This window comes from Tenrec ecaudatus, chromosome 12 (assembly GCF_050624435.1).
Source record: "Tenrec ecaudatus isolate mTenEca1 chromosome 12, mTenEca1.hap1, whole genome shotgun sequence".
NCBI lineage: Eukaryota > Metazoa > Chordata > Mammalia > Afrosoricida > Tenrecidae > Tenrec > Tenrec ecaudatus.
Window position 1 is genome coordinate 16,534,617 of NC_134541.1, and position 19,325 is coordinate 16,553,941.

The 19,325-nt window shown below is 60.3% G+C and overlaps 3 protein-coding genes across 7 annotated transcripts; 2 read left to right on the top strand and 1 right to left on the bottom strand.

The window, feature by feature from the left end:
* Positions 1–619: 619 nt before the first annotated feature.
* Positions 620–11,277, top strand: PLTP (phospholipid transfer protein). 4 transcript variants are annotated; one of them, XM_075528684.1, is made up of 16 exons: positions 620–752; positions 1,291–1,401; positions 1,530–1,629; positions 3,146–3,274; positions 3,474–3,629; positions 4,489–4,552; positions 4,658–4,721; positions 5,275–5,366; positions 6,953–7,129; positions 7,216–7,275; positions 8,443–8,607; positions 8,700–8,767; positions 10,046–10,088; positions 10,176–10,239; positions 10,386–10,462; positions 10,784–11,277. In XM_075528684.1, exons 2-16 carry the CDS (start codon positions 1,302–1,304, stop codon positions 10,922–10,924), a joined length of 1,500 nt encoding a protein of 499 aa, XP_075384799.1. In that variant the 5' UTR covers positions 620–752; positions 1,291–1,301; the 3' UTR covers positions 10,925–11,277. The 4 variants fall into 4 exon arrangements, with proteins under 4 accessions (XP_075384799.1, XP_075384797.1, XP_075384798.1 ...); XM_075528682.1 differs by having other exon boundaries at positions 638–791; XM_075528683.1 differs by having other exon boundaries at positions 715–844.
* Positions 11,062–17,291, bottom strand: CTSA (cathepsin A). 2 transcript variants are annotated; one of them, XM_075528685.1, is made up of 15 exons: positions 17,139–17,291; positions 16,795–16,982; positions 16,546–16,657; positions 16,330–16,380; positions 16,152–16,238; positions 15,761–15,916; positions 15,358–15,449; positions 14,784–14,868; positions 13,925–14,016; positions 13,763–13,841; positions 13,522–13,661; positions 12,909–12,984; positions 12,023–12,112; positions 11,771–11,875; positions 11,062–11,533 (listed from the first exon to the last, which is right to left on the bottom strand). In XM_075528685.1, the coding sequence occupies exons 2-15, from the start codon at positions 16,980–16,982 to the stop codon at positions 11,450–11,452; spliced, it is 1,437 nt and encodes a 478-aa protein (XP_075384800.1). In that variant the 5' UTR covers positions 17,139–17,291; the 3' UTR covers positions 11,062–11,449. The 2 variants fall into 2 exon arrangements, with proteins under 2 accessions (XP_075384800.1, XP_075384801.1); XM_075528686.1 differs by having other exon boundaries at positions 17,147–17,215.
* NEURL2 (neuralized E3 ubiquitin protein ligase 2) lies at positions 17,245–18,981 on the top strand. The gene is made up of 2 exons (XM_075528687.1): positions 17,245–18,247; positions 18,795–18,981. The coding sequence occupies exons 1-2, from the start codon at positions 17,464–17,466 to the stop codon at positions 18,908–18,910; spliced, it is 900 nt and encodes a 299-aa protein (XP_075384802.1). The 5' UTR covers positions 17,245–17,463; the 3' UTR covers positions 18,911–18,981.
* The last annotated feature ends 344 nt before the right edge of the window (positions 18,982–19,325 follow it).

A 19,325-nucleotide genomic window follows, 5' to 3' on the forward strand; every position in this document is an offset into this window, starting at 1 on the left:
AGTATCTTACCTAGAATAGAGTTTGTGAAAACTTGCGGCTCAATATGTGCTCATCGATCAGTGACCATTTGACAATGATACCCCCACCCCCAGGCCTGTCCTAGGAGGCTGGGGGGCTGCAGGCAGTAAAGGAGAACAAAATGCAAGCTTCCAACTCCAAGGGAGTACCCCCAATTCTGTGGGCTTGTCCCCCAGAGGTGCTCCACTCTGCCAGCAGGGTCCTCAGCCCTTGGGTCCCAGCGCAGAGTGGCTTCAGGGACTCCAGCGGCAATGCACAGGCTGATAGGGGCCTGGTGAGATGTGGCAAAGAAGGGGGGGAAATGCCTTCGTGCCAGGGGATGGGCTGCAAAGGTGTAAGAGCTCCTTGCTGTATTCCCCCATTTTGTCAGATGAGGAAACTGAGGCTCAGCGACCAAAGTGAAGTGACTTGCCCAGGACCAGGCAGGAAGCAATGAGGAATTGGGATTTGAACCAAGGCCACAGCAAAGAACCCGGGCCTGTTGCGGCAAAGCGATGAGGGGTGGGGGTGAGGGGAAAAGGGGGAGGCACGGGTCTCCAGGGCTGGTCACTGGTCTGCCTGTACCGCCCTCTCCACCCTCCAGGCTGCCAGCGTCCCGCCCTGTCCCCTCCCAGGCCCCGGGGAGGAGGGAAAAAGGGGGAAGAGGGGGGGCACCCCTGGCTGTATAAAGGCTCTGGAACCGCACAGCCCGCCAGACCCCGTCGCCCGGATCCCAGCGCTGCCCGCCACCCAGGTGATCTCGCCGTCCCAGGTTCCCAGGTCTCCCGGCTGCGTGAGTTGAAGGGCGCCTCTACCTCACCCCACCCCGTAGTCCACTGAACCCAGGTGTGGGGAGAATCGGCGGGGGAGGGCGCTGAAATGGGGGGTGCCGGGCAGAGGCCTGCAATGCAGGGTTTAGGACCCGGGGGAGCCAGCCGACCCCCCCAGGAATGCGCTTGCAGCCGTTGTCTTGACAACGCGCAAGCCCGAGCTGGCCCCGGGCTACTCCGCTGAGGTCCCAACGTCACGCGGTGGGGGGGGGGCACGAGGGAACCGTGGGGCCTCTCCCTCCCTTGGCCTCAAATCCTCTCCGAGCGAGCGTTAGTCGCTGCGCCTCTCTGAGCCTCAATTTCCCCATCTGCCCGACGGAGGCAATGTTATTGGTTGCAACGTGGTTGGTCCCCGACGAGCTATCTACAGAACACCCATGGGGTCAGCCCGTTCTCGGGGTGGGACGCCCGAGGCGTGGGCTGAGGCGGCCCCGATGACTCGCGTGACCCCCTCCCCGCCAGGCCCGCTCGCCATGGCCCTTTGCGGGGCCCTCTTGCTGGCGCTGCTGGCAGGCACGCACGCGGAGCTCCCCGGCTGCAAGATTCGCATCACCTCCCAGGCGCTGGAATTGGGTGAGGACGCGAGGGCCGGGGGCGCAGGGCTGGGGTGGTCTTTCCCCCCCTCAACCACCCCCCCACCCCCCCCAACCACCCCCCACCCCGCGATGGGCCCTGCGCTAAGGGTCTCCCTGCTGTCTCAGTGAAGCAGGAGGGGCTGCGCTTTCTGGAGCATGAGCTGGAGACCATCACCATTCCCGACCTTCGGGGCCGTGAGGGACACTTTTATTACAACATCTCAGAGTGAGTCCGACTCTGCAGGGGTGGGTGGGTCTGGGGCGGGGCCTCTGGGGTGAAGGAGGGGCCTAGGTGACCCGGAGTCTCGGAAGGCTAGATGGCTGACTACTTAGTGCATGAATAGTGGGGCAGTGACGAGGCTGGGCCAAGCAGGTAGGCGGAGCCTAGAAGGTGTGGGTGGGGGCAGGAAAAGCATGACCCTTGGTAGTGAGGTGAAACCAGGGCCCAGTGGGAGGGATCTGTGTGGCGCTGGGGCACCCTGGGCTGGAGGTGCAGGGGACTGATCCCGGGGGTAAAGAGGAGAACCTTGGTTAGGATGGTGCATGGAACACTGGGAGATGGAGCGGAGCTTAGATGGTGGAGGTGAAGGCCAAGGAGCCAGTTAAAGACCAGAGTGGAGACCAAAAACCCATCTGTAGACAATTGGACATACCCTTACAGAAGGGTCACAAGGGAGAGACGAACCAGTCAGTTGCAGTATAGCACCGATAAAACAAACAACTTTCCTCTAGTTCTTTAATACTTCCTTCCCTCCTCTCCCCCCACTATTATGATCCCAATTCTACCTTACAAAGCCAGCTAGACCAGAGGATGTACATGGGTACAGATAAGAGCTGGAAATACAGGTGATCCAGGACAGATAAATCCCTCAGGACCAATAATGAGAGTGGAGATGCCAGGAGGGTAAGGGGAAGGTGGGGGGAGAAAAGGGGACTTGACCACAATGATTTACATATAACCCCTCCCTGGGGGATGGGCAGCAGAGAAGTGGGTGAGGGGAGAGACATGGAAAAATAATAATTTATAAATAATCAAGGGTTCCGGAGGGAGGGTAAAAAAATGAGGAGCCGATACCAAGGGCCCAAGTAGAAAGTGTTTTGAAAATGATGATGGCAACAGATGTACAAATGTGCTCGACACAATGGATGCATGCATGTATATATTGTGATTAAGAGCCATATGAGCCCCCAATAAAATGATCAAAAATATAATAAGACCAGATCAGGTAACCCTAGGGTATGGAAGGAGAGTGGAGGCAGCACCACGCTCACCTGTAGCGCCTGGCCCGGACCATCTAATCTTCCCTCACCACGCTCACCTGTAGCGCCTGGCCCGGACCATCTAATCTTCCCTCACTGCCATCGGGTGGATGCCGACTCTTAGCTCCGCTGTAGGACAGGGTGGAACTGCCCTGCGAGTTTCCGTGACTCTTGGTGGGAGGAGAAAGCTCTTTGTCCTGCGGCACGGCTGGTGGTTTCCACCTGCTGATGTGCAGTTAGCAGCCTCGATGCCACCAGGGCTCCCTGATCAACTAATCTCAGAGCTTCTCAAACCCAGGCCAGACCCTTGAAGGCCTGAGGAAGAGAATTCATCCCTAAACCAACTTCCCAGGCTCGAGCTAGGAGAGGAAGGGACTTGCCCGTCACTGGGTGGGTCTCCCCCTGACCCTGAGGGCTGGACCAGGCCCTGGTCTCATTGGCCTGTGCCTCGCTCTGACTCTGACTCTGTGGGTCTCGTGCAGTATGAAGGTCACAGAGTTGCAGCTGACCTCTTCTGAGCTCCACTTCCAGCCGGAACAGGAACTGGTCTTGCAGATCACCAATGCCTCCTTGGGACTGAACTTCCGGAGACAGCTGCTCTACTGGTTCTTGTGAGGATGCTCCGCCTCGGGAGGGTGGGACAGGAGGGCTGGGCCTTTCAGACAGACCCTCAGCTCCCCATCCTGGACGTGAGGGTTGGTGGGTGTCTGGCAGACTTGGAGGAAGTGGAGACGATGTGTGAAGCTGGATGGGGCAGGGGAGGCCTGGGTCAGCTCCCTGCTGCAGTGAACATTAACCCCCTATTGGCAGCTACGATGGCGGTTACATCAACGCCTCGGCTGAGGGTGTCTCCATCTACACTGGGCTGCAGCTCTCCCGGGACCCCAGTGGGCAGATCAGGGTGTCCAACATCTCCTGCCAGGCCTTTGTCGCCAAAACGCACGCAGCCTTCGGGGGCACCTTCAGGTAAGCCCCATCTTGCACCTCAACACACCACCCATCCCCACCCCCTAGCCCCTGGTGCCATGTAAAGGGCACAGGCTTGAGAGTCAGACCCCAGGGTCCAAGTCCTCCTGGCAGCGTGCCCTTGAGCGAGGCCCAGGAAGCCCTGTGCTTCCATTTCCTCTGCTGTAAAACGGGGTGACGCCCGAACCCATTCTGTGAGGCTCATTTGAGTCACTCTAGGGGGAAGGTCTGTAGCCCGGGACCTGGCATATCGGGGATGCTCAGGACAGTGCTAGTCTCTTAGGGGAAAGGACTGCTGCTGGCTAGCATCCCCACACTGGGGCCCGGAGTGGGTTTCTTAGGCCAGTAGCTCAGGAGGGTGTGCTGAGAAGGGCACCTTCGCTGGTTCGAAGATGGCAGATTTACCATCAGATGTCAGTTTTTAATTTCTTCAGCAATGTAGATGGATTCTGGGCCCTGAGGACCCCAAAAGGAGCTCCGAGCCCCACTGAGGGCCACCACCTTTGTCATCTGAGCCATGAGAGAGGACGGAGGCAGGACTCTGTCGGTTCAGAGGGGTTGTCCTCTGGGCTGATTGCCTGGAAGAGGAGGAATTCAGAGTCAGAACAGGCCAGAGAGCATTGAGGTGGGGGTGAGAGGGTGACCATGACGGAGGTAGGCGGCTCAGAGCAAGAGGGGGAGCTGTGGTGAATGTGGGGGGGTATGGGGGGGTGGCCGGGGCACAGGAGAGAAGGTCTTGAGAATCAGTCTGGTGGGCATGAAGGCCCAGCGCTGCATCTCTGGGTCCTGGGACTCCTCCTGGACCTGAGCTGTGGGAGGGGCAGGGTCTGGGCTCAGCTGGCCCCCTGTCTCCCCACAGGAAGGTGTATGACTTTCTCTACACGCTCATCGCCTCGGGGATGCGCTTCCTTCTTAACCAGCAGGTGGGGGCAGTGTCGGGGCAGGGGGGAGTGGAGATAGACCTCAGGGTCGGGCTTTGCCTGAGAAGGCCCTGACTGTGGAGCCCCCACCCCCAACCCCATCCCCAGATCTGCCCGGTGCTGCACCACGCAGGGATGGTTCTGCTCAATTCCCTCCTGGCCACCGTGCCTGGTGAGTTGGTGCTGAGGGGCTGGAGTGGCAGTGGGGAACAGGCTGGCGTGCAGTGGGGCCCATCTAAGCCCTTGTGCCGCCCAGCCAGGAGTTCATATCTGGCCACCTCTTCCCACTTGCTGGGTGGCATCAGGTCAGTGCTCCCTGCTCTTGGAGCCTCCCGCCGGGGCCCCTTGTTCACCATCTGGTGTTTAGTAGGTGCTCAAATCGTGAAACACTGGGAATTGCTTTCTTCCAAACAAACAAACGCCTCTGCCTGTGAGCGGGGCTGAGACCTTGCCCTGTCACGCCCCGCATGGAGACCCGAGGGGATGAGAGGGGGGGAAATCAACCCGAAAAGGGGATTGCTGCCCATCCTGCAGGCCGTGACTTGCAGAACCCCCGTAGTCCTGGTGGTTGATGCAGCCAGACTGAAAAGCCCATCAGTCCTCAGAGCAGCCCTGTGAAGGCAGTCCTGGTACCCACCTTTTGTGGAGGAGGAACTGAGACCCAGAGAGGCTCAGCATCTTACCCACCGTCACACAGCCTTGAGTGACTTGCGCCTTTCCTTCAGTGAGAGGGCCTGTGGACGAGCTCGTGGGCATTGACTACTCCCTCTTGAAGGATCCTGTGGCCTCTGCCAGCAACCTGGACATGGAATTCCGGGTGAGCTGCCTGCCGGGGTGCCCCCGACCTCCCTACCAGACCCCTTCTTGTTCCCTCCTTCCCTAAGTTGCTAGGGCACAGCTCGGAGGAGGCCAGTCCAGTAGAATGCCATGGTTCCCGGGTGCCTAAAGAGATGGGCCCAACCTCCTGGGTCTGACACTGGAAGCCTTCTTAATGCTGCCTGTCCCCACCCCCGCACTCCCTCCTTTTAACTTTCTCTTTCTCTACAGCTCCTTTCCCCCCAACTATGCCTCATGCTTCTGACCTTAGGAGCCCAGGTGGGGTGGTGGGTTAAGTGTTGGACTGTTAATGGCAAGGTCAGCAGTTCAAACCCACTATCCACTCCTCGAGAGAAAGATGAGGCTTGAGAGTTAGTTCCACCCTGTCCTATAGGGGCGCTATGAATGAGAACTGACTCTGCTAGTAGGCTTGTTTTTTTTTCCACCTCGGGACTTCTGCGTGCACCGCTCTTACTTCCTTTGGAAGGGGTTGGCCGTATAAAACGATTGATTGCCCATGAGCTCAGTTCATCTTTTTAGAACGCAGGGCCAGGTGCTCATCTTATACCCACTGGAGGACAGTGAGACCTACTTAGAGAGCTAGGCCCCTTGCCCAAGGCCACACCACTAGCATGGGACCAGCCTTGTTCATAACGGGTACCCTTAGCTCCTCCTGGTGGAATCATGCAGGCTTCAGAGCGCCGACACTCAAACTCGGCTCACGCCTCCCGTGCCTGTTTCTCCATGATGTTGCAGCAGTGAGGTGCCGAGTCAAGGCTGACTCACTCATAGTGACCCCATTGCTGTGCTAGGCTGCGCTCTTGAGAAGGGCAGGTCTCGCTCCCTCAGCACCACTGGGTGGGTTTCAGCCACCCACCTTTGAGTCAGCAGCTGATCGTTGTGCCACCCAGGCTCCTTGTTCCCTGGAACAAGTACAGTAAGAAGACACACCCCATGGATGTGTTCTCTGCACTTAAAGGATCTGATTTCCTTACAGAGTTTAAATTGTATCCAACACGTAATTGTTACCATGTAGCTAGGAGGGCAGAGGTGCAGTCCTTGCCCTCAGTGCGGCATAGCAGTGCCTCTCACCGTAAGGCCAAAAGTTCGAAACCACTACGGGAGCAAGATGGGGCTGTCTACGCCTGCAGAGAATTAGTCTTGGAAGCTCACGGGGACAGTTCTTCCGTGCCCTGTAGATAGGGGTCAGCATCGCCGCGATGGCAGTGAGTTGGGGATTTTGGTCTGGTCCCTTCCAGAGGAAGCTTGTGTGTCAATAAACACACCCTGGTGAACCCTTGATCAATGACATATATTTTTCCTATCTCCAATAGTAGCTATTAATACTATTGCCATCCAGCTTCCCAGACCCACTCAAATGCCCCGCCTTGTGGCGTCTGCCCTGATCCAGTGGGTGGGGTCACCCCCTTGCAGCTCCCGGCTGCCCTTTTGTGGTGCTGCCTGATTTAAGAGATGTAAGTCCCTCGTGGGTAGCACCTGGGCCCTCAGGACTGGGACAGGGCGAGGAGACACCTTGGTCAGCCTCGGTGCAGAGTCAAGCTATCTTAACCCTGACTCCCACCCCAGGGGTCCTTCTTCCCTTTGGCTGAGAGCAACTGGAGCCTACCCAACCGGGCGGTGGAGCCCCAGCTGCAGGAGGAGGAGCGCATGGTGTACGTGGCCTTCTCAGAGTCCTTCTTCGACTCGGCCATGGAGAGCTACTTCCGGGCCGGGGCTCTGCGGCTCTCTCTGGTCGGGGACAAGGTACACCAGGGCCCCTGCGGTGGTGGGAGTGGGGTGCAAGGCAGGGACAGCTCCTGGTGACCTCGTCTCCCCCATTGCCTGTCCAGGTGCCCCACGATCTGGACATGCTGCTTCGGGCCACCTACTTTGGGAGCATTGTCCTTCTGGTGAGCGCTGGGGGAAGGGAGGGATATGGCTGGAAGGTGGGGCGGCCCGGCTGCAGACAGAAAGCCTGGGTTCTTGCCCGTGGCCACGCCTTCTTCATCGCTGAGTGGTTCGCAGGAGCGTGTAGGTGGGGTGCCAACTTCTGGTCCCTGTGTCTCCCACAGGCCCGTGGTGAGGATGGAGGGTGGGAGGGCCTAGCCTTGGCTGTCGGTGAGGCTTTCCTGGGGTCTGTGTGTCCTTGTCTCCTGGGAGGTGACGGGCACAGGGGTTAATGATTTCAATATCATGAAAGGATATGCCCTGGCTTCAGTGTTGTGACTGGGGAGCTGAGACTTGAACCTGGCTCTGAATGTGAGCTCCCGGGTCTGCCTGGCTCTCTGATGTACAGTCCCATGGAGCAATGAGGAGGGCGGGTGAGTCACACAGGAGAGCAGCACCTGGCACACAGTCCGTCGCTGCTGTTTGTCTGTTTGTATTGCCATCTTGGGCAGCAGGCCACCTTTAGGGACAAGGAAGAGCCCGGACTGTCGCATCCTGCCCGCATCCTAATCCCAACTCTGCTTCTTAATAACTCAGTGACCTTGGACAAGTTCCTTCATTGTGTCCTCTCGGCTTCTCTCAAACGGGGGTGGCAACAGTACCTGCCTCCCGTTAATGTGAGGCTTGAAGCAGCGGGGATGCGTGGAGTGTTGTGAAGCCCATCTGGTGAGGGGGGAAACCTTTTCTAGCCTTGGCTACTGGGAGGAAAGAGCCCAGCAGTTTCGCCAAAAAGAGACACACCGAGGCTAGGTGGTTCATGCAGAGACCGTCCCTGAGATGGCTCTCGAGGGTGACAGTCCAGCTAAGCAAAGAGAAGGACAAAGGCACAGAGACGCAGGCAGGTCTGGAAGGGTTATGGAAGCCAGACCAGGCTTGCTCATTGCAAGGTCAGCAGTTCGAAGCCACCAGCCATTCCGAGGGAGCAAGCAGAGGCCTTCCACTCCCTTGTAGAGTTAACCTCAGAAACTCTCAGGGGCAGTTCTACCGTGTCCTACAGGCCACTGTGTGTCAGACTCAACTCGACAGCAGTGAGAGGCTCCCAGAGGGCAGAGGCTAGATCCTCCCCTCTCTACAGAGGCCTCCAGAGGGAACAGGGCTGGGACCTGACTCACTCTGCCCACTGTCCCCAGAGTCCGGCAGTGCTTGACTCCCCGCTGAAGCTGGAGCTGCGGGTGACGGCACCCCCGCGCTGCACCATCAAACCGTCGGGAACCACCATCGCAGTCACTGCCAGCGTCACCATCGCCCTGGTCCCGCCCGACCAGCCTGAGGTCCAGCTGTCCAGCATGACCATGGTGCGGCCGCCAGAGGGAGGGCTGCCCGGGGCCAAGGAGAAGTGGGTCGCATGCCTCTCCAGCGTGGCACAGCCCTCTCTCTTTCCCCACAGGACGTCTGGCTCAGCGCCAAGATGGCACTCCGGGGCAAGGCCCTGCGCACCCAGCTGGACCTGCGCAAGTACGCCGGGATGGTCCCGGGCAGCCATCGCCCTCTCCGAGCCTCTGCGGCTGCAGGATGGTCCCCCTGCTCAGTAGAGTTGGGGAACTGAAAGCCATCCCTGGGTGTCACTGTGTGTCCCTCTGGGCCTTGGCGTGTCACTGCGCATGAAGTGCTCTGAAAGCAGGCTTCTCTGGGGCCGGAGGCAGGAGGTGCGGGCTGGCCCAGGGAGGCTCCTGCCGAAGCCGCAGCGTAATGTACTCGCCTAGGGACGCTGAGGAAAAGCCGCGGCCTAAGCTGCCTTTCCCTTGCCTCTTAGACACAGGTGTGGATAGCAGCTACTTTCCAGGGCTGTGCTGTCCAGGGAGGACCGTCCCTCACTCCGAGGGGCTGACTGGCTCCTCAGGAGCATTAGCCATGCGCGTCAAATGCTTATTCGCCTCGGGGCCCTGAAACCCAAACCCAAGTGGGCGCTGGATGGCGGCACCCCACAGGTGTCGTGAGAGAGGAACTGTGAACTGCCGGTAGACGCGTCTGAGTTCTCAGATGCAGATTGCCAGGCCTTTCCTCCAAGGCACCGGGGGGTGAGGGGGATTTGAAGTACCTAGTGGTGGCCCCTGTGGGGGTGGTGTGTGTGCAGATCACAGGCAAGCCTTTATCCGGGGAGTCTGAGGAAGCACTGCAGGGTGAAGGGCTTCGTGCCCAGCGTCTGGCCCTGCCACTTACAAGCTGTGTGGCCTGACGCAAAGGACTTAATCTCTCCGGGCCTTGTTTTCTTCACCTTCCAAAGTCCCGCTCAGAAGAGTACCCCTGTCTGCTTGTTATTTAGAGAAAGGCAGCTGACATCTGGAACCCATTTGTGGTCTAATGACGGTTCACGTTTGTCAAGTGCACGCAAGTGACCCTGGCAGGTGGCCTAGTGGCCACCCAATGGGCTGATCTGTCTCGGAGATGCATGGGGCAGTTCTACCCTGTCCTACAGGGTCACTCACTGTGAGTGGGCACCAATTCACTTGGGGGTGGGGGGAAGAACACGCATGCATGGTTCGTGTTCGGCAGAGAATAAACACCAAGCTTTGTCCCCTGAAAATTCACAGCACGTACAAAGCTACCCACAGGAGTCTGGCGTGGAGGAAGTGCTCGTCAAAGACATGGTAGCTAAGGAGGGGGGAGGTGGCGGAAAGCTAGAGAGAGAGACGAGGACAGGTTTTCTGGGAGGGACTCCATCTCAGACTGACCCGGGGACTGGTGGTGGGCAGGGAGGATGGCAGCGTGCCCACTCCACACTTCTCTCTGCAGGTTTCGAATCTACTCGAACCAGTCGGCAATCGAGTCACTGGCAGTGAGTAGGGCATGGCGGGGTGGCCGGGGCTGGGGTCAGGGGTCAGCGGTGGGCAGCTGCTCTGACGTCACCCTCTCCTCCCTGCAGCTGATCCCTTTGCAGAGCCCCCTGAAGACCATGCTGCGGATCGGGGTGATGCCTCTGCTCAACAGTAAGACGGGGGGGGGGGGGGGGATGAGGAGGGGAGCGGGGCGGGGGGAGGGCTGCTGGGGGAGGAGAAAGGTAGGGTAGGCAGGGCTGGGTGTGAAGGGGAGGGCCGCTGTGCAGGCCCAGCCTGAGCCTGCTGCTCCCCTGCAGAGCGCACCTTGCGCGGAGTGCAGATCCCCCTACCTGAGGGCATTACCTTTGTGCGGGAGGTGGTGCAGAACCATTTGGTGAGTGCGGACGCATGTGGGCAGTTCTACCCCACGCCTGCCTTCTAGGGCCAGACCCCACCCCTTCTTTCCCTCAACCTGCCCACTCTCATCCGGCACCAGCCAGCTCCGGGCCTTTGCCCAGGCCACGCCCTCTCCGTGGGTCCTCTTCCCCCTCCACCCCCAGCTCCTCCTGACCTAGGTGGTCACCCAGTCCAGAAAGCCTTCTGCAACCTCCGCCCCCTGCTCCTCTCACCCCTGTGTTGCCCACTCTCCTACCAGTCTGGAGCCCCCCCCTTTCTCTCTCCGAGGGAATGAGACACCCCCCTGCCTCCTGCACAGGGCTTCCTCACCATTGGGGCCGACCTGCACTTTGCCAAGGGGCTGCGTGAGGTGATTGAGAAGTACCGGCGGCCTGCGGGCACCAAGGACCTCCAGGTCCCCAGCACCCCGCCTCCCTCCCCAGCAGCGGCAGTCCTCTGACCTGAGGCTGGGAGCTGCCATTGTGGACTCTGGGCTCCAATACTCGCTTCCCCACCCCTCCACCCACTAGAGTAGCCCTTGACCCTGGCCCCCCCAGTTCCCCGCCCCTGCCTTCTGGTGATACAGAGAAGACAAGATTTGGAGGTTTGTCAGTTTAATTCCACAACCAGTCCATCCATCAATTACGATCCATCTATCCATCTATTCAGGAACCCGCCCCCCACCCCTACCCTTGAGCTCAGCTGGGGCCTTGGAAGGGGATCAGTGCATTGGAAGGCATTAAGCAAGAGAGGGGACCAGGGTCCCTGCCCTCCACGGGGTCTGCTGCAGGAATAAAGTGCTAACTCCCCCTGGGTTGTCTGTGAGGCACTGGTGCCCTCTGGGATGCTGGGGGTTTGGGAGAGCGGGTCTGGAGGCAGGGCCCTGCCCCCCACAGGCCATGTGCATACAGGAGGCCCCCCACTCCTGGGGGAGGGGCTGGAGGGCCCGGTCAGGAAGTAGGGGGCTGGCTGGTTCCCCAGGTCATCAGTACGGCTGTTTCTTCAGGAAGCGGGAGAACATGGCAAAGGCAGCCTGGGGCTTGTCGGTGGGGACCATGTGTCCGGCACCCTGAGGAGCGGAGAACGAGCATCCTGTGGAGGTTCTGGCGCCCACCCACCGCTCCCATCTTGGCCCTCAACCATGGCTACTGCCTTCAGCCCACCGGCTCCCTCTGGCCAGCGATCTAGTCCTCCACCCTTCCCACCCTGCACCCCGTCCCCCCGCAAAACAACAACCCTTACAGAGGCCAGGCAGTAGCCCAGCAGGGCAGAGCTGGCAGGGAGGGTGGGGCGGGGGTGCACCTACCTTGATGGTGAGGAACGCGATGTTGGTGGACTCCTTCACGAAGCCAGCAATCTGCTCCCCGCTGTCCCCCAACTTTACCAGCCAAGGCCGTCGCTGCACCTCCATCTGCCCCGCCCCCAGGAAAGCTCTCAGTGCCAGGGGCCTCTGAGCTGGCACTGCCCTCCATGCTTGCTCTTGGAGGGCTGCAAACCAAACCACCAGCCCTGCGTGCACCGCCGACCCTGGACCTCAGACCCAGGTACTGCGCCTTACCTTCTGGTTCAAGGAGTCCACAAACCACTCATCCCCCATGAAGTTGCAGGCCATGTCCACGTCGCCATTGTACACCAGGATCCGGTACTTCTGCAGCGGGGCAGGGGTGGGGTTTCCAGAATAAGCTAGGCCCCACACCTTACCCAGGGAGAAGACCTTCCCCTCTGGGGACTCCAGGGACCAGCTGGACAGGATGGACAGGCCACTCTCAGGGGGTGCTGGCTGCTCTCAGGACATTTCTGACATGCTATTACACGCTTTACCCATCCCCTTCTTCTCCCATCGCAGACGTGGCAAAGGAGCCCTGAGTAGTGGATACACATTGAGCTGCTAACCATGGAGTCAGCGGTTTGAACCCACCAGCCGCTCCACGGGAGACAGAAAAGGCTTTCTACTCCCACCAAGAGTTATGGACTTGAAAACCCCACAGGGGCAGTTGTTCTACCCTGTCCCAGAGTTGCTGTGAGTTGGCATGGACTTGATGGCAGTGATACATGGCAAAATGGGCAGCTACAAAGCTTGCCCAGGGTCACCAGGCTGGGAATGGGACTTGTACCCAGGTAGTCTACTTCTGGTGCCACTGCTGCAGATCCTGGGTCTAGCCTGGTTCTGCCATGCTTCCTGTGACCTGGGAGGTCCTCCAACCCTGCACCTCCTTTTGTCCGTCTGGTCATGCATTCCCCACCTTGAAGACCCCTTGGTGGACCCAGGCCCCTCAGGCTCTGACAGCAGAGCATCAGGCAACTGATTGGGTTTCAATCCCGAACTGCCAACTGCAGGACCTGGGGCAAGTGACTTCTTCCCCTCTTGGGGCCTCAGGAGCCTTGTCCTGCTGCTCCAGGATCCTGAGGATCCTGGTGGGCCCAGCAGGGCCTCGCCCACTCACCTGGGAGCTGAGCAGCTTGAGGTACTGGGCGTTCATGGTTTGGTAGATGCGGCGGTACTGCAGGTTCACAAAAAAGCTGCCAGGGAGTAGAAGACCGGGGAAGGGGAGAAAGTGAGCCGCTGGGACCTCTCCTGCCTGGGGGACAGGCAGCTGGCTGCCACAGGCCCCTGGCCCATTCCTTTGTCGGGATGGAGGTGCTGAGGTTCCATAATTCTCAACCTTCTCTCATTGAGCAATGTCTAGGGTCAGCTTGGTGGTTGTCAGAGGAACTGGGGTTTGGTATTTCGTGCCCAGAGTCAGCAAGTTTCGAGTCCCAGCTGAGTAGCGTGTGGGCACCAATCAGTCAGCAGCCCCCATTACCCCCTGGCTCCAAGGGGATCTGGGCACCTGGGAATGGCCTGAGGTGGGACTCGAGGGACTTGGGACAGTGGCTACCTACCACGTTGACAGAGGGCATCTATATTGTAACCTCTAATTTGGCCATTTTTGAACAAATTGGCTGAAAGATAACCAGTCAGAGGCCTGGGGTGCTCCATGCCCTGGCCCCAAATGCCCACTGGGCTCCCTGAGCAGCACTAGGCAGAGGCGCCCGCCCCTCCAGTCCCCGTCTCACTTGCACACATCCCACTCGGGCAGCTGCGCGGGGATGTGCAGGGCCTTCCGCACACCAAGGTCGTTGAGGTAGGTGGACATGGCCGTGCTGTTGGTGCACGGGGGATCCAGGCGCGTCTTACCCTCAGAACGCAGCAGGGTCTGGGGGCACAGAGCAGCCAGTCAGCCTTCGAAGGCCCCCTGCCCCTTGCCGTGTGGGGAGGAAGGCCACCCCCACCCCTCCCAACTACCACCACACACACCTGATACCAAGCCTGCTTAAGGGGCAGGCGAGTGAAGATGTTACCCAGGTCATGGAACACGACGGTGTTCTTCTCCTTCCTGCAGGGGATTGGGGCATGGGTGCCTGAGCCCCTGCGGTGGGGTCGGGGGGAGGGGGGCAAGGGACACACGGCAGGGCCTACCTGATGTGACCGGGGACCCCGCCGGCACAGGGGGCATAGAGGTTGTAGATGTTGAGACCGGAACTCCCCACGATGTGCGACACTTCATGAAGCTGTAAGGACACACGGAGCCACTGCTTTCCTGACCCCGGGCCTCTCCACCACTGGCCGACTTGTCCCGGGGGTTCCACTCACTGCCACTTCAGACTTCACCTCCCGCCACCCCGCTTCCTCCACTTGTCACAGGTCCCCGTGGAGGGACTCTCCCACCCGGAAGTTCAGGCCCCAGCTGCCCTTCACTTCAGGGCACTTGGACTTGAAGCAAAGGGACTTCCACATTCCCAGCCTCGGTTTCCTCAGCTGGGGCCCTGGCTAGGGCGGTGCTCCTTGCAGCAGGAGCCTGAGAGGACGCCTGGGCCACACAGTGGGCATGTACGCAGCACCTGGTACGTGGTGGGGGCCCTGGTGGTGTCCTGCTCACAAGTAGGGCTGCAATCCTAAAGGCCAGCAGTTTGAAACCACCAGCCGCTCCATGGGAGAAAAACTGGGCCGCCAAGAGCGAGCCTCGGAAGCTCGCAGAGGCAGTTCCACCCTGTCCTGTAGGACCGCTATGGGTCAGCATTGACTCGATGGCAGTGAGTGTTTTTGGCACGTGGTAGCAGGTCCCTGAGAATTGTGAAGTCCTTTCCCCCAATAAGGGCTATCGGATTGATAAAACCCAGTGCGGCTGTGGGGACCCAGCACATATCGAGTGCCCCAGAGAGCGCAAGATGGCTGAGAGGTGCCGGACAGGCAAGCAATGGAGGATGGGGCCGGGGAGCACCCCTGGGAGGAGATGGGTCCCAGGGTGAAGGGTGGCAGGGTAGACGCAGCAGCTCACGTGGTTCACACAGTCCGGGTCTTTGTTATCATAGAAGTTACACTGGCCTTTGGAGCAGCAGTGGGTCTGGAGGGATGACCACAGCCTGTCAGGGACCACGATGACAGTGTTTAGACCCCGAGGGCAGAGAGTGCCACTGCAGCTCCTCCCTCCATGCCCCATCAAGGCTGGTCCCAGGGCACTGGGACTCCATCCCAGGGTGTGGTATAGAGGCCACCAAACCCAGCCCCCTCAGCCAAGCAGCCAGTTCTCCTTCCAAACCCCAAGCCAAACCCACCGCCATCAAGGAGACACAAACTCAGGGATCAGACAGGCTGCAGGGCCACCTGCCTTCCTGGGTTTCCCAGGCTGTAAATCTTTACAGAAGCCATTGCCACACCTTCCTCCCGCCCTTAGTCACTTTAGCGCCTGCTCTCTTTCCATTGACTTCTTGGCTCCAAGCCCTTCTAACAGAACCACCCCAGCCCAAGTCCTGTTCATAAATAAACCAGGCCGGGCAAGGTCCTGGGACTTCACACCTGAGAGCTTATGACAGGGCCCGCCCTGAGGTTGCCCAATGGCCCCTGTCCCATACCTGTTCCCCAGGAGACCGTGGTAGTAGGCAAAGTAGACCAGGGAGTTGTCATTCTGCTCATAGGAGGAGAGGCCATTGCCCACGGCCAGCCCCTGTGAAACACCCAAGGTAGTTTAGCTCAACTGGAGGAGGAGGAGAGAGGGGAGCCTCCCTTGACCTACACCCAGCCCTCAGCAATCAGGAGGTTGAAACTTGGAGTGGTCGTAGGGGTAGGTGAGGTCCCTCAAAGATAAGAGAACTTTGGGCCTCATGGGTAAGAGTGAGCTTCCTGTGGAGAGAGGCACTCAGACGACAAGGTCCCTTAATAGCAGGGGTGCCACAAAGGAGACTGGGTTGGATGGGAGAAGGGCTTGGATCTTTCTGACCTTGCCAGTTGACCTCCCCTCCTCCACTGGTGACACACCTGCAGGTTCATGCTGGGGTCCTGCATGATCAGCACTGCCAGGCTGGGGATGTAGACGCCTGCATAACTCTCCCCCGTCAGGAACAGCTCATTGTTCTTGTACTCCGGGAAGAGGCAGAAAAAATCCTTCAGGGCCTCGTAATTGCTCTGGGCCACCTGGGACAGGAAAGATGGAGGGAATCAGGTGATTGGCACTTGAGCTGGAAAAGATCCTTCGAGATAATGGGACCAACCCACTTGGTTTGTGTAAGAGGAAGTGACTTGGTCGCACACCACACCACCAGGCTTGTGACAGAACCAAAAATGGGCTTGGCGGCCTACGTTTCTCCCCACATTGTGTGCCCTTGGAGAGCAATCCGAGGCCAGGGCAGGTGGCGGGGCCCAGACTCACCTCGGTGTCGTTGGTCACATAATGCTTGTCATCTGAGTAGGAGAAGCCCACCCCGGCTGGGGACTCCAAGTACAGCATGTTGGCAATCTAAAGGGTGGTGAAAACCATGGGAGATGTCCCCGCCCTGTCCAGGACCCCAGCCACCCCTTCCCCACCAGACCGCCAGCGCTGGCTGTACCAGATTCCAAGAATAGGGGTTGTACTCCAGGGTGGTGCCATCGGGCTGGATCTAGGAGGGAAAGGGTGATGGTGGGCATTTGATATGGGCACAGGAGGCCCGAGTGGTCAACCTGTAGGGGTGGGGACTGGTGTAAACAGGCTCAGGAAGAGTGGGGATCACAAGGCCCTTTGGCCGTTTTTTCCAGTTCCTAGCAGGGAGCGGCTCTCCACTCACCAGGAAAGGGCCGTGCTCCGTGAGCAGCCCGTCAAGGGAGCTGCAGCCAGGCCCCCCATTGAGCCATAGCACCACCGGGCTGTCCTCAGGGTCCTTCTGGGCCTCCACAAACCTGGGAAAGGGGTCAGGCCGGGTCACTGCGAGTCACAGGGCCCCTTGAAGCCCTCCCCGACGCCACTCCTATCTCCCTTGGTGGGACACTCCAGGGCCCTTCGCCCCCAGCCCACCCAGGGAGGCAAAGCTGCCCACCAGTAGTGCAGATGCTTGCTGCCCGAGCCGCGGAGGTAGCCGGAGTACTGGCGGAAGCTCGGCTGTTTGGCCAGCCCGGGGAGGCTGGCGATCTTGTCCTGCGAGGGAGCTGCGTGGTTGCTGGGCGCCCAGGTGAGGAGCAGCAGCAGCAGGGGCGGCAGCGACAGCGACAGAGCAGCTCTGACCATCTGCGGAAGAAGGGCGCGGGCCTGTAGTTTCCGCACTCCCTAGCTCCGCGGTGCTAGCCGGCAGCGCTGGGGCAGCGGACGCCCCAGTTCCCCACCCGCTGCGCTGCCGGGCACCGCGACCAGGGGAGTCTTGCCAGCCGCCCGGAACCCCCTCACCTCTCCACCTCTGCTTTCTCGCGTCTCTGATGTCCAGGAGGCGCTCGGCGACTGGAAGTCATGTGTACTCCGAGTCACGTGAGCGCGGAGTGTCACGTGATAGCCTTGGGTCCCCAGAGGGCCTGGTCAGGGTCCGGGCGATCACATGAGCTGGGTGTTGACAGCCAGATCCCCTCTCCACCCCCTGCCTGGGTGGGCCCTGTGCGAGGCTGTATGGCTGAGCTAGCGGCGCTAGGACCTCCGAGCCGAGCCCCCCAGGGACAGGAGCCGGGAGTGGGGTGGGGGTGAATACCTTACATGGTGCCCCCGTGGTCACCAGCTGAGCATGTCGCCCAAAATAACCCCGCTGGCCCTCCTCCTGCCCGAGATGGCCGCTGCCTCCGCCGCTGTGAACTTGGGTGCGCCCTGGGGGCTCGTGCGCCCCGAGCCCGCGCCCACCCGCTTCCATCCGGTGCACGGTGCCCACATCCGCGTGGACGCCTCCGGGACGCGGGCCACCCGCGTGGAGAGTTTCGCCCACGGCGTGTGTTTCAGTCGCGAGCCCTTGGCCCCGGGCCAGGTGTTCCTGGTGGAGATTGAGGATAAGGAGCTGGGCTGGTGCGGACACCTGCGCCTGGGCCTGACGGCGCTCGACCCCGCTAGCCTGCCTGCCGTGCCCGAGTTCTCGCTGCCCGACCTGGTCAGCCTGGGCCACACCTGGGTCTTCGCCATCACGCGCCACCACAACCGCGTGCCTCCGGAGGGCCAGGCGGAGGCGGAGGCCGTGCTCCCCCGGCGGCCCCCGGCCCTCCTGGAGGAGCCCTATCTGTGCATCGAGCAGTTCCGCATTCCCCGGGACCGGCTGGTGGGCCGCAGCCGGCCGGGGCTCTACAGTCACCTACTGGACCAGCTCTACGAGCTGAACGTGCTGCCCCCGACGGCGCGCCGCAGCCGCCTGGGCGTGCTGTTCTGCCCGCGTCCCGACAGCACCGCCGACATGCACATCGTCATCAACGGCGAGGACATGGGCCCCAGCGCCCGGGGCTTGCCAGCAGCGCAGCCCCTCTACGCCGTTGTGGACGTATTCGCCTCCACCAAGAGCGTGCGCCTGATCCAGCTCGAGTACGGCTGTACGTACCCGGGCCCCTGGGCTGCGAACACCCCCAAGCCCGGCCCGGCGTGGGGCACAGGAGCCTGCTAGGACTCCCTAGACAGCTAATTCGAATTCGGACCCACGTTCGAAGGCGCAGATCTGGTCTCAGGTTCTGCCACTGCTCGGGGCCTCTGGGCCAGTCTCTCATTTGGAAAAAGCTCTTACGATTTAGGCAGAGCGGTTTAGAGGCCTCACAGGTCCTGGGCAGAGAGCTGCTGAATGGGGAGGATCTCTGAGCTGATAACATACATGGGCCAGAGCTAAAGGGGGTGGGGGCCGGGGGAGGGGCTGAGGTGGGTCAGACCCCGCCCTAGGTGCTGTGTGGTTGAAGGGCAGCCCTGGGTGCTGTGCCTTGTTCCAGAAGCGCAGCGGCACACAGGGGAAGGTGTTTCTCTCAAGCCACCACGTTAACAGCCCACGAGGTTGGCTGGACTCAAAGAGCAGAGTGTATTTGTCCCAGTTAAGAGCGAAGTAGGGGCTCCGCCTCTCGGACCCACCCTGCAGCTGGTGTCTTCTCTCCCCAGTGCCCTCCTTGCAGACTCTGTGCCGCCTGCTGATCCAAAGGAGCGTTGTGCACCGGCTGGCCATTGACAGGCTCCACCTGCCCAGGGACCTGAAGGATTTCTGCAAGTATGAGTGATGGCCGGCAGCCGTAGGGGCCGATGCTGTGTGGAGGCTGGCCGGCCACGGCCACAAATAAACACAGGCGATGCCCACACTCTTGGTCTTTTTGCTCCTGCAGCCAGTGAGGGCGGTTCTTGAAGATCATTGCGGGTCAGCAGTCTGAGTACGCATGAGCATGCCGGGGCACTGCACCCCGGGGCGCTTAGCTGGGCGACTCACTGGTCACTGGGATTCTGAGAGCGCTGCTTCCTGGGGGAGTCTCCTGCAGTTTGCATCGGGGATTTGGTCCAGTCTTTTCTTTTGAAAGCCTCACTGGAGTTTCTAATGGGCGGCCATCGGGGAGTGCTCCCCTCGAACTGTGCTCCTCAGCCTGGGTGGATACAACTGGCCTGGCGTGGGGCTGGGCAGTGGGATTTTGAGAAGCTCCCCCA

Coding starts and splice junctions, on each gene's coding strand:
- PLTP (XM_075528680.1), top strand. CDS start 1,206: ATGGGGTCAGCCCGTTCTCGGGGTGGGACGCCCGAGGCGTGGGCTGAG. Junction 5,367..6,952: donor ACCTGGACATGGAATTCCGG/GTGAGCTGCCTG, acceptor CTCCCACCCCAG/GGGTCCTTCTTCCCTTTGGC. Junction 10,463..10,783: donor AGGTGGTGCAGAACCATTTG/GTGAGTGCGGAC, acceptor CCTCCTGCACAG/GGCTTCCTCACCATTGGGGC.
- CTSA (XM_075528686.1), bottom strand. CDS start 17,200: ATGACTTCCAGTCGCCGAGCGCCTCCTGGACATCAGAGACGCGAGAAA. Junction 16,983..17,146: donor AGAGACGCGAGAAAGCAGAG/GTGGAGAGGTGA, acceptor CTTCTTCCGCAG/ATGGTCAGAGCTGCTCTGTC. Junction 13,842..13,924: donor GGGGTCCCCGGTCACATCAG/GTAGGCCCTGCC, acceptor AATCCCCTGCAG/GAAGGAGAAGAACACCGTCG.
- NEURL2 (XM_075528687.1), top strand. CDS start 17,464: ATGTCGCCCAAAATAACCCCGCTGGCCCTCCTCCTGCCCGAGATGGCC. Junction 18,248..18,794: donor GATCCAGCTCGAGTACGGCT/GTACGTACCCGG, acceptor TTCTCTCCCCAG/TGCCCTCCTTGCAGACTCTG.